Genomic DNA, 13,559 nt, shown 5'->3' on the forward strand with positions numbered 1-13,559 from the left:
CGAACCTAATACTGGATGAAGGAAAATGTTTTTATGAAAAGGAAAGTTACGCCTTATCAACAAAATAAGATTTGATTAGAGATAAAACAATCGGTTTCTCAGGAAAGCAAAACACTTGATCAGCTGTTGCCCTTTGTTTGAACGGTAAACGCTGAGTTTTTCCGTAATTGTTCAAGCAAACGCTTGGTTTTTTAAAACCAGGTCAGGCGCATGTAACAACTATGCACAACGATCGAACCATCCATTTTCTTAATTGCTTATACGGTTCAGGGTCACAGACAGGCTGGAGCATAATCTCAGCTGTCATTGGCTGAAAAACAGGGCAGGATACACCATGGACAGATCCAGAGCCAGTCCATCACAGCACCAACTGCACACTCTCAGCCGACAGTGGGAAAACATGCAAAATCCATGTAAAAGGGCACCAGCTAGCTGGGACAGTTGAACTCTGAGCCTATTTGTTGTGAGGCATCAGCATAAACCACCCAAATACAACTGCACTTGCATATCCATAAACTTAGAAGTAAGAGTTTCCACTTTAGATAGCAAAGCAGTTAGCTAGAGCTAAAAAAAAAAACAAACAAAACGTCTACTCTAACGGCCACAAGAGTCAGTCCCAATGTACCCCAGTTTATCAGGTAAACCTTTCTAGTACTTAGTTGGACAGCATTTACCTTCAGAACTGCCTTAACTCTTCATGGCACAGATTCAACAGGATGTTTGGTCCATATAGAGACGATATCATCTTGTTCTTCCGTTCCACTGCATCTCTGTGGAGGCCATGTGAGTACACAGAAATCACTGTGATGTTCAGCAGTTGATTTTTACTTAATGACATGGCACATTATCCTACTGGAAGCAGCCATCAAAAGTTTAGTACACTGTTATAAAGGTATGGGCAAAATCAGTAACAAGCTGGTTTGTGCTGAGAAAATATCCCCACCCCACTGCACCACCACCACTAGTCTGACCCAGCGGGGACGCAGTCACGTTTCATGCTGTTTAACCCCAAATACTGACCCTGCTGTCTTTGGCAGGAGAAACTAAGATTCAGATGAGTCTCAGTGTCGAATGAGACAACAAGTGATCAAACTGCTCTCCATCATGGACAACCCATCACATTACGATTAAATCTCAATGCCATAAAGAACACTTCAGGAAATCATTCCTACTGTCCTCTCTAAAACTGAATAATGACTCTTCATTCAGTGTCAAGCACACAAAAGACCCCTTATTTTTGTATTATAACATCATGTAGTTGTTTTTCTTACATTTATAGTGTACATATTTTTTGTAATGCACTTTGCATCTATCTATCTATCTATCTATCTATCTATCTATCTATCTATCTATCTATCTATCTATCTATCTATCTATCTATCTATCTATCTATCTATCTATCTGTCAGTTATATCAAAATGATGACACACAAGTTTAAATCAAATGTTGCACTTTCTGCGTTCTTGATGCACTGGGTTAGAAAATGCAATGTCTCACTTGTGAAAATGCAATGTAGGGTTGTTGTTTTTTTTATGAGAAACCTCGATACAGTAGAGGTGGGTGTTAAGAAGTGCAAAGTGCAGACACATTATTTGCTCAGGCCACTGCTTGAGTGCAGCAGCAAACATGCACACAAACAGAAAACAATGAAGCCTTTACCTCAAGCACGTGGGAGGCAGAAACTCACTCACCGAGTGATCAGCTTAAGTGTTTACTCCAAACACACTGAGCTCAGTTACTGTGGCTGTACCACCAGATAGACCAAGTGTTCTCCTTTTGATCAAACTTTAGATGTGCTTGTTACTTCATCTGGATTTTAGATTGACAGTGTGCAAAATATTTTTGCTGTAGAGTTAACTTTAACTGATGCACTTTTGCAAAATTTATTATAACCAAAACCTGAAATTTACCATTTGAAACTGCATGTTTACAGTTAGGTCCACAAGGATCTGGACAATAAGACAACTTTTCTTTTATATACAGCACACCTACTTCAGAGGCTCACTACCACAGACTCACAGTTATTCCACATCTGCAGTGGAACTTGTATTTGGTAGCTGTTTGCTTGAACTCTCATTATTCTGAGGTCAAAAGAGATGCTGATGCAGGTGAAGGAGCACTCAATGCTCACATTCACAAATGCCGCAAACAGTGCAGATGGATAAAGACCCAAAGCACTGCAAACTGCAAAAGCAACCCAAAGGTTTCTCAAGGCGATGAAAAAGTCAAATCAACCACCTAATCGGAACCCAAGAGAGCTGCTTATCAGTTAATAAATACACAAACAAGCACTAAGTGAAGGCGGCTGCAGGAAAGGCCTGCCAGAGCATCAAAGAGGAGGAAACAAAGCAACTGGTGATATCCATGGGCTCCAGACTTCAGGCGGTCATTGAGGGTGGGGGGCGTGATGCTTAATATCTCAAATGAAAGATAAAGTCTGCAGTTCAGTCACATACTGATGGTTGATGGTCACATACTGGTTTCAGCAGATAGCATCACATCACCTCTATTGACTACGCTTCGCTCATCTTTTAGAATATATTTTAAGATCTTCTTATGATTGATTTGTATGATTTCATTATACTTGTTCGTATGAGACTGCACTGTGCTGCATTATCTGAAATGCAGACTCCCATATGTCACTTCAAAGCCTTAGATTTTCAGCTGGGGCCCTTCTGGGTTTCCAAAGAATGAGGTTTAAATTCAAAGATGTCTGTGTATTTGCCATTAGGGTCCCTTGGCTTCGGAACAATCTGTGTGAGTGGAATATGTAACCTAAGACACGCTGCTCCAGACCTGCGCGTCGCTCTGCTTTTCTTCAAACACCTCTCTGTATTTTGCTGCTTTCATTTCCTTGTGTGCTCTAACCAGTCTCACTGTCCCTGCTGATGAGAAGTGTGAACAGTGTGATGCTGTCAAGATAATATTTCATCTCAGTCATCTCGGGGTTAAGCAGAAGGGTGTTTACCAGACGCAGCGCTTCAGGTTCTACCCAAAGAATTTATTTTTGTCTCATCAGTCATTTGAGTGGTTTCCATTCAGCCTCCTACTCCAATCAGCCAATACAGGTAGCAAAAGCCTTGCAGGGCTGATGCCGTAGGCCTGTTTGGGGCATCACTAAAAACGAAAGTCTTTTAGCACACTAAAAGACACTTTGCAATGTTTCGGTGTAGGTTTCAGTTTATTCTAAGGTGAAAAAGCATCCACGTCTGTGTATAACCTAAGATCACGCTTTATTACGTGGTCTTGACAGAAAAATAAAGTTGGCGTTATAGGTGATTTACTTGGGTAAGTCCCTGCAACGTGCTAAAATACTGCTTCATTTTTACATGCCAAAGACTCCACGACCTAATGTAACACAGACTAGAAGATAAAACAGTGCATTCTTTAAATACACAACTCTGTGTGTTGAGCGTCAACTTTAGTTACTAAAACCATAAAGAAAAAACAGAATCTCAGGTAAACTTTTTATTTTTATTTTAGAGGTGTTTTTACAGGATAAGAATTCAGAAATATTTGATTTTTTTAAAAACAAAACAAAACTCTGAAGACTTATGTTACACATCCCCCAGCATGCACCGCTGCTATCAAAATAAAGAGCAGTTTCTGTTCCTTCTGTGACACTCACAGATCCAGTACAGTACATTCAGGAACTGAAGACAGTATTTACACACACATACACACACACACAATAAAGTTGATAATTTTACATCCATTTACATCTTAAAAACTGTGTATTTCAAGAAGAAACAGTTCAGCAGTATGTAATAAAGTAGCACGTGACAGGACGGTACATTTTGAAAGCTTGCTGGATTTCAAAATGAACTCGCTCTTTCTCTGAGTAGCTGGTGAATAATGAACCAGAGAATACATTTTTAACATATGATAAAGATGTATGAGAACTGAGTAAATCAAAGACATCAATAAGCTTTCAAAAAGAGAACTTCAGAGGCCATGCATGCAGTTATTGCACATAGTGTCAGATTGTTGTTGTCAGATTTGCATGATAGTGGCGAGCTGTCGCAGCAGCTCATGGAAAAATCACCAGTGACCTTTGAATATACAGTACTGATAAGCTGAAAGGTCTATTACTGATCTATAAGCACGTATGGAAGGTGTCCCTGAAACTTTTTCCTCCGTGTTGTGATAAATACCCCGATGCAAAAGAAGTCACTAAACCTGAAAGTCAAAAGTGAGCTTGTTAAGCTCTCACGCGATTATCAGCATGGGAGTGAAGATGAATTCTGGAGATGAGGTGAAGCGGAAATGAAAGGTTTTCATGTTGGAAATGTCATCAAAGTGTAAAACCTTTCAGCCTGGGATTGCATGATGATGCATTCTCAGTCAAAACTTTCCACTCAAACAAAATAAAAGCCCCTAGTTTCTGTGTGCAGCCAGTTATTGGGACCCATTTTAAAACTGACCTCTAGCAGCTGTTTGATTGTGCAAATTGTATCTGAAATTATCAACTTGGTAATTTAGAAATTTGAGCTTACTGGCATGTGTCACGCTCTTCGTCACACTAACCAAGTGGTTTTGGTTCTTAAATTATAGAAACAGCGAGTGAAAGTTTTGCATTATGTTCTTGCTGCATAACACCTTTATTATATGTTCTGCATCTACCAGAGTGTGCAGGTAAGTGCCGGGATTCTCATGAGCCACTACAATACAGTGATACCAACGGCACGTGCCAGCACGCGCTTCCTTCAACCAGACTCCAAGTGAACTCGGAGGTGTAATCACGGCCACATGTGGATTTAGGCATTCTTTTAAAGTGGAAACACTCCCATTCTTCCACTTACAAGGTCATTTATGGTTCTATAGCAGGGGCATCAAACATAAGGTCTGGGGTCCAGATTTGGCCTAGCAAAGACTCCAATATGGCCTACAGGAAAGCTTTGGAAGATTTTGTAGTTTTAACTTAAAAGCTACAAAACTACAAAGTGTGAGTTTTGTAGCTTTTCCAACTGATAAATAGGAACTGACATTCATACCACACCAGAGTGATTAAGTGTAGATATTAGTAATTGATTCTAGTCTACTTATTTATCATGTAGTTTCACTGGTGGGCTGTCTGTGGCCCATGATGTAAATTAATTTGGCATCCCTGTTTTACAGGAACTAACAAAGGATACCATGCTTTAGTTATTTCTGTCATTTGGGATACTTTTATAACTTAAGACAGTGTCAGCTGCAGAGTTTTGGTAACATACCCCATTCAAACAGGTTTGGATATCCACATTTCCAAAGCTGTCTCTAAATTCATGTGCTTAATTGGCAGGTTTTTAAAGATTTTTAAATATTAAAAGCATCAGAATTGTTCAGTGTAGTTTTTAGTCAACAGAAGTGAGGCTATTTCAGTGGTAGAACAACCTAAATTTGGTGCTCTACAGAGGGAGCAAAGTTTGTAGGGGTCACTACATCTTCTGTGTTGTCACCTAGTGCATCAGTGTGGTTCACTGAAGCTATTAAACACAGTGAGACCCAGAGCAGTGTACAGTAGACTCTGGGTACACAGGAAGTGCTTGCTTTGTGTTTCTGGTCTGAAGAAAATCTAAAATCTAATCTATCGCCTGTTAAGTATTCCTTAGTGGCCGGATACCCCCGACACAAATTAACTGCAAAGAAAAATTGAAAGCTAACTGCGAGGCTGGGTTGTCACTGTAACTGTATTATGTTCTGGCTTGAGGTTTGCCGCAGCAGCAGCATGCATCTCAATTTCGAGACCACCAAACACAAAGTGACACCTACATACACACTACCCATGCAGACTCTTCCTCTCCCAACTCTTTTGTTTGAGATATAGTGCAATAAGACATCCCTGTATAACAAAAGCAGGATTTTTAACACTTGCAAGAAATTTATATTTATATATATTTAGATTTATGTTATGTACACTAGTCGAACAGTGAGCTGGGCATCACATGTGTCTCTTTTCTGCGAGATAGCTGACGGCAGCATACTCTGTATCTCTTGGGTTGATCTCAACAATTGTCGGAGGTCTTTTGGGGAAGTCCAAGACGCTGTAGATCACCGAGGGTGCAGACACGCTGCTCAACGACGCCACTGATTCCTGCGAAGGCAACTCGAGTCAGGCTAAAGAATTTCCAGGCTTATTTTTTTCTCTAACAGCAGATCAAAATCTTTCTTACCTGCACTGTGGGAGTGGAGCTTTGCGGGCTTTGTTGTTGTTGCTGTTGTTTGTCTGCATGAGAAGAAAAGCAGGTGAAATGTTACAAACTAGGTGAAATCGGTCATGTATACTGTATTTTGGGTTTTGCAGAAGAAGCATTCGTGGGACGTTCGAATTAAAAAATTTCTTATCCAATTTATTGTTACAGCCCGTCAACCACGTCAGTTTATCCCCGATTTACATATTTTCCATTGTCATACTTTTAAATAAGTGTGAAAATAGTCAAATCTCAATGTTAAAGACATAAATGCCGCATGTTTTGGAATTTCTTAGCTCATAGGAAATAGGGAGTAGGAGTATGCCACAGCACCCAGGAGTATAAAGGAAATAACATCCAAGATAAGTTTCTGATTCATCAGATAAGGAAAAAAAACGTTAGACGTTCATAAAAAAAAGCAATTAACCGTCAAATACATCAAAAGCACGAATCTACGTCAAATACGTCGTAACCACATAGAGTGTTCGTGCTGTTGCGCAGGAGAGCGGGTTTCGCTTTGCCGGTTTAGAGTAAACACAAACTAAACATTATCATTGCAATTATAATCTTAATGTTCAGTTACTGAGCTCAATGATGAGATGTATGTTTATTCCTGAGCTTTTTTTTACGCTAATATCAGCATTTTGTTACCTTTACACAGAGTTACGATTGCTTTTTACTTACTTAATGCTAAGCTAGGCTTAGCATCACCTCCTGATCCCGCCTCTGGAAAAAGATATAAAAAAAGCTATCGATATTCTTACATAAATACCATTAATTAAACAAATTAGCATTCAGATTAAGTGATAGCAAGCCAAAATTATGGACGACGAAAAATTTAATGCTTAACAATATTTTTTCAATGAATAATGATCATAATAAGCTGTGCTAAAGTAAAATGTTTTAATTTTGTTTTAGTTTAACTACAGTTTGTGGCTAAATGTTTTAGTCAAGCCTGACTTTTATAATATAGTTTTAGGTCTAAGCTTTTTGTAAGTTTATGCCCAACAAGTCACGTTGTCTTTATCCTCTAGCGGTGCAAATGCACCAGGACAAGTTGCCAAAGAAACAGAGCAGTTTCTCTCCAGCATCTGTCGGTTTTGTGCAAAACCTCTGCTCGTGGACAGCGGCCGGGCCCGATTAGCACGGCACGATGCAGGAGTGCGCAGTCAGCAATTGCTTGCATTTGTATACATGTACGGGAACTCTTCTAGTGCGGTTTCTGAGGTCACGGGGGCTGTCAGATTATTTCAGCGCGGCAGCGTTCCTACTCAAAGTAGGCCAGAGGGGTTTGTCTTTGAAGTGAAAGCGCACTCGTATTAGTGAACAAATAATGCAAGCTCTTTCTTTCCACCCATCTCTCAGTGATAGTAGGCACAATTAGATTTACATGCACTGAAGGAGGACTTATTTTCAAAAGAGATGAATCATCGCATCTATCAGAAGGATGTGAAACTGCAATCTGGTTTGCATTTTTGAGCATCTAACCACACAACTGCAAATTTTTTCCACAGAATAACAAGTGTTTCCTTACCATTACTTTGTTTGCTTGAAAAACTAGAAAATACTACTGACTGCAGCCCCGCACACGCAATTCGGCTTCATACCCCTTTTCTATTTATATGCAGAGAATATTGAATTAAAGGTTCCTGATGTGTTTTATTCCAACTCAACTGACACTACGTTCAGACTACAGCATTGAAATGAGAATAAAATCCTACGTCTCCAAAAAATAAGAAAGTTTTGGCCACACCCTGATAACAAACACAACATATCAGTGAAAAGTGAAGATTGTTTTTGGATCGTATATTTGCTTACCTTTGGGTCTCACGAGACTACAGATCAACCATGGGAGTACTGTTGCCAACAGGACCACAGGTATAACCGCGAAGATGATGATGATGTTATTGATGGAACTGGGAGGTTCATTGACACGATCTGTGGGTTTAGTCGACGGCGGTGGAGCTGTAGGAGTTAAAAGAAAGTCATGAAAATATGTGAGCTTCTCTCATATTTTCGCACCACGTTTATGAACAGAAATGAAACAAAAAATAAAAATGATTAAAGATACTGAATAAGTTTAGATCCCAATGGATCTATGCATATTTCCCCAGTACATATAGACTAATGCAGTATAATACATATTTATAACATACATCAGCAACAAAAATAAAGCATGGTAGGCAGTAAAATTACACACTTCGACTCTTTCTTATGGGCTGTAAGCTGACACTGTAAACCAATGAGAATGTGAAACAGTGATCAGTATTCAGTTTTTCTGTAGTCAATAACAAATAACATACTGAATATGTGAATAGTAACCAAGCATCTCAGCTATAATGGGACTGTACATCAGTCAATCTCATATCAGCGGCTTTACGCTCAAACATCTCAGCAGCTCCACGAATGACGCAAATCGCGATTCTGTGAGGATAAATGTAACTGACACTGCTGTTTGTGTCCCCCTGTGAATGCACTGCAAACCCTTTGATGTGCCTGATTTTCAAGCTGGCTTTCTTGTCAGGTAGAGAGGTAAATTTGCTCAGTAGCCCAGTTCTGACCAAATATTTGCAAACATAATTTATATTTAACGCTAGAACATGTTGACACGCTAGATAGCTTTGATTGCCTAGATTGTAAAGCTGGTTTAATGTACGCCTGCTGGATAGCAAGATGCTAGCATGGTGACATCAGTATTTAGCATTTAGGTCAAAGCATCAGAGCGCTTTTTATTCAACCAGGCTAGGAAAGGAAGGCAGTATTATTGACCTACTGCTCTGGTAAGTATCTACAGCAGACGGGACTGACTGAATGTCAGCTAACCTTTAAAGGCTCGGCAATATGATCTGAGAACGAGGAGCTATTTTTGTTTGTTTATTTAAATATTTCTGTTCTAACTGAGCCTTTATCAACAATGTAGCAAAAACATAACCTGCAGGACTCTGTGACAATCATATTTAATTTATTCTACTGGTTTAATAGTGTGTTAGTGACTTATTTTCATATGGGCTTTAAACTTTTGACTAACTGGTTAACAACAACCTTGGATCCATGACACTTATACACACTATATGGTTTTTATATTTAATGCAGTCAATACTAGCAGACACAATTAATTAAAGTGATCATTTTAATTTGGAATAGTATTTTAAAAGATATCAGGAATGATGATGTCATTTATTACAGGATCTATAATAAAGAGGCAAACATTGAGGAAGTAAAGGTGGTGAGGAATTAGTGTATACTATATATGGCTGCTCTGTTTGTATGAATATAATGGAAACATACTTCACTTTAGTCTGCTCTTGATATTGCTCTACTGTGTGTTAAAGTCGTTTTCATTATGTGCAGCTTATAATCATAACAAATGTCCTTACCTGTACAGCTTATGTTCCTTTCTTCAACAGTCAGCTTCACTTCATTACTTTTTCTTAGGTTGCCCCCAAATAAACTGGCCCAGTAGGTGTTCGTGTGGTTTAGAGTGAGATTTGTGATGTGGTAAAATACAGAATTGTTTTGGGGGTAAATAACAAAGGAACCTTTCCCACTTTTAAAATCGTCAATCTTTTTCTCGCCTGTTATATAAATTCCAATTTGACTGTTTTCAATAATGCTAACATTAAATGTAAATTGAAGGGTGATGTTGCTGCCAAAGATCCCGATGACTTGCGCATGGCTGGGGTCTGTATGGAGACAGAAGAGGAGATTTGCATTATAAACACTGATTAGTGGAGAAATTAGTTTGATGTTTTTAATGCTTTTACTGTTATTCAATTTAAATTTAATAAATCCATAATGATGCATCAGTCTCCACTCATGAACACATGATCATACCCCGCTTTGTGTTCCTATAGTATTTTAAACTGATGCTCTTCAGTATACAGTGTAAGCTGTGGGTAGCTGGAAGAAAGCAGTAGTGAAAACAGACTAGTCCATGTGACATATTCTGTGTTAGAGACATCAGTTGGTTTAATCCTCAAAAACCTAAAAGCCACAGAAGCAGCACAGGACGACTGATCTTCTCCACAAAGGAAACAGGCGGGTCACTTTTCCCTTCTGCTCACTACCTTAGTGCAAGTTCCACAGTTACTTTCCAACACTGACAGTAAAACTACAGGGTAGTGTTTAAACTAGGCTAAGCCGCCACAGTAAAATGCCAGCAGTGCTGGATCAGTCTACACAGCCATATAGCCACCAGCAACAGCACCAAGGTGAAGTTCAGACTGATTTACCTGATTTATCTAGCTGCCATCTGTGTCTAAAGTTCAGTGTTAGCTCACATATAGAAATGGGATAAGTAACTTTTCTTAGATGTGTCATCTCCTCTGTTTGAAAGTCTCTCTTCTGTAGAAACTATGTGATTTGGTGATTAGAAACCTTTAAATAGCAAGTAATTATATTTAAACAGGAGTCTAGGTGTTTGGACACCTACTAAAAACAGTAACGGAAACAAATAAAGTTCAAATATATTCTATTATACGCTAAAAGGTGAAGACACTATCCTTGTATTCCCGGCTGGGGGACTGGAGCTACTGCGTTGTCTTTTTCCAAATTAATCAGCCCAAATCAGCGTTTTCTATCTATGTATCTATGTTATATATCTATTTTAAGTTAAGTTATTGTTCAAGTTTTTTCTCTAAACATGTGTGAAGCACCTGCGGATGTCTCAATAAGGATTTGAGGGCTTGTGGTATTAGTACGATCGCTTGTTTTTGGCAACATAAAAGTGTGATTGCTATATTTGTTTAACATCAGAACGTACACATTATGAGCCAGGGCTAAATTCGCAATACCTCAGACTAGCTTTAATTTGCTGCAATGCCTTTTTCACCTCAGACACAAGCACACAGTGTTTTATCCAGAATGTGTCAGTGTTTTCAACATTTATGAAACACCCAGTTCCCTGTTTTAATATCGCTCGTCTGTGATAAAACTCTAACAGATACCGAAGCAAAACTTAGAACGAACCACTTGTGGAAACAGGGTTACCGACAAATAAAGTTGAGTCACAAAACCAGAGCTTTGTGGAACTCCCCAATTATGATTCAGTAATGGTAATTGAGTGGGGGGAACTGAGTTGTCATTAGAGACCTACTACAACGAGTTACATACAAAATATTCAGTGCATTAACTAACTGTCAGAGGAATCAGAGAGCAATAAATGTAACAGAGAGTCAAGTTCATCATGTGCTGCCAGGACACAAAACCTCTCACACGTCACGGAGTAAAACAGTTACGAATGAGACGGCTTACCGTTGAACACCATGTGAGCTGTGATGATGAAAACTAGCCCGAGAGGCTTCGTGATGGTGTTTTCACCCATGATGGAAGCGTTAGGCTGCTCGGAGGCCTCTTGCGACGGCGCTTGGGCTTTGACCTTTCTGTGTGTGCGTTTTTTTTCAGCTGCCCCTGTGATGTAAAGCCTAAACTCTACACTTCTACACAAGTGACAGCTTCTGTACCTGCCTGGAGGAAACTGTAGACAGGAACTTACACCAACACCAATTTATCTAGCTTCGGTATCATAAGCGCCTCCCGTAACGGAAGACTTCAAAGGGGTTCATGGACATGTGGTGCAGACTGTGAGTAGGATGTCACTCACATGATGTGGGTAAAGTCAGGAAGAGTAAATAGTTTCCTTCAAATTCTGGGGGAGAACATAGACTCTTACATCCTGTTTCTCTTAGAGGACAAATTAAAGTGTAAATTTAGAGCACGGCAAAAAACAAACAGCACTCTTTTTTCACTTTTTGTTAAACATAAATGTAATTTTCTTGTTTTCTGCTGTTTTGCAACATTCATCTTGTATGAACAGGTTCAGGAGTGCTCAACACGACATCAAAAAACATCTGAACTTCTAAGAATTCCAGCAGCAACTTTTCTTCTAAGAAACAACACTCAGTATCCTGCATGTCCACAGACGTCTGCAGATCAGAAGATAAATGCACATTTGCATGTTTCTTATCAACTACAGGTATTCACGATTGAATAAACACAATGTTATTTCAAATAAAAGGAGCCATCGTTTTAGGTCCACGTGCATGCCAGCTTCCCTGTGCGTGACTGTGATTGTGAATTATCGCACATTACCACTAACAGACTGCAAAGAATGGCCTAATAAAACATGTTTCATGAAGCAAACAATAGTTTACAATAGTTCACTGTGAGCAGCTGGAGCTCAAACATCAACCGCTGTAACCACAGCTGTCTGCAGGTTTGATCTTTATTGAACACCAGACTTGTTTTTTTCATCTGTTCATCTGATTAGAGTGAATTTACCAAGAAGTATCTGTGATTGAACGACCTGCCAGCTGTACACAGACACCAACTGCACATTTTTAAACGCTCATGTTAATGAATGCGTGTTGTTGAATAAAAATGACGATATAGAGAATGTTCCACCGCTAACGAAACTTACTGTAAAGTTGATGTTACACGATTAACTCGTATTAGTTTCCTCATTACTGTAGGTGTTAAAAATCTGGCCTTGATACATTACACACACACACACACACACACACACTGTAACACTTTCACCACAGAAGAGGAAGTTGGGGGCTTTGAAGTAACAATATGAAGACTGCAAAGGGGGGATTTTGTTTGTTGGATGTTTCAGTGGTTGATGGAGTTGGGCGTCTACTTGCAGCTCCTGTTCGCTCTTCATGTGACATCTCCACAGGCAAAGACAGACCTTGTGGATTAGTCTCCAAGCTGATGGCTCAGTAGTGAGGGGCGCAAATTTTAATGCATTTTCTGTCGGATAGCTGCAGCACTTCGCCAAATCTCTTAACGGCTGAGTGTGTTTTGGAACGTAGCCATTAGCCTGTCCTTAAAAGAACTCAAGTGAGATACATTTTTATTGCTTTTGATCCTTTTATTTATGGCCTACACACATAGTTTTTCGGTGCAGATGTGACTTGCGTGTGATGACTGTTGTTTTTCACCATTTCACAGGTGTGCATGTTTGTGTGTTAACCCTGCCACAGACTGGCAGCCTGTCTAGACTGCACCCTGCTTCTGTCCTATGGCAGCTGCTTTTTCTTTTTTAATAAAAAACAAAAACTCCCCAGAACTAATCTCAGAGTGAAATAAGGCAAACATTTGCTTTGTTCCTCATTTGCAATAAAAGTTTTTCAGTGGTTTGCTTTAAAAAAAAAAAAAAAAAGGAGCATCGGCAAGACAATAGTATAATGTGATAAGGGGCAGTTTGACATGGAAGTATCATTTCCATAAAATCACTGTGTGTATTTTTACAAGTACAATAGGCCATACACACTGGAGCCCCTAGTGGTGATAACTGTTCATTAAAAACCTAAAAATAAATACAATTCTACCTGCGACAGAGCGTAACGCTCCTGTAGAGAGTTACTTCGTGGTAAAGTTGTTCTT

General features: G+C 39.3%; 1 protein-coding gene across 2 annotated transcripts; it reads right to left on the reverse strand.

Moving 5' to 3' along the window:
- Positions 1–5,920: 5,920 nt before the first annotated feature.
- LOC118454263 (uncharacterized) lies at positions 5,921–11,493 on the reverse strand. Of its 2 annotated transcripts, XM_035908234.2 has the most exons (6): positions 11,424–11,493; positions 9,548–9,853; positions 7,989–8,135; positions 6,855–6,896; positions 6,153–6,205; positions 5,921–6,073 (listed from the first exon to the last, which is right to left on the reverse strand). In XM_035908234.2, the coding sequence occupies exons 1-6, from the start codon at positions 11,491–11,493 to the stop codon at positions 5,921–5,923; spliced, it is 771 nt and encodes a 256-aa protein (XP_035764127.2). The 2 variants fall into 2 exon arrangements, with proteins under 2 accessions (XP_035764127.2, XP_087708756.1); XM_087852630.1 differs by lacking the exon at positions 6,855–6,896.
- Between the last annotated feature and the right edge of the window lie 2,066 nt (positions 11,494–13,559).

The sequence above is a fragment of the Neolamprologus brichardi genome, chromosome 15 (assembly GCF_056152115.1).
Source record: "Neolamprologus brichardi isolate AB-2024 chromosome 15, ASM5615211v1, whole genome shotgun sequence".
NCBI classification, from domain to species: domain Eukaryota; kingdom Metazoa; phylum Chordata; class Actinopteri; order Cichliformes; family Cichlidae; genus Neolamprologus; species Neolamprologus brichardi.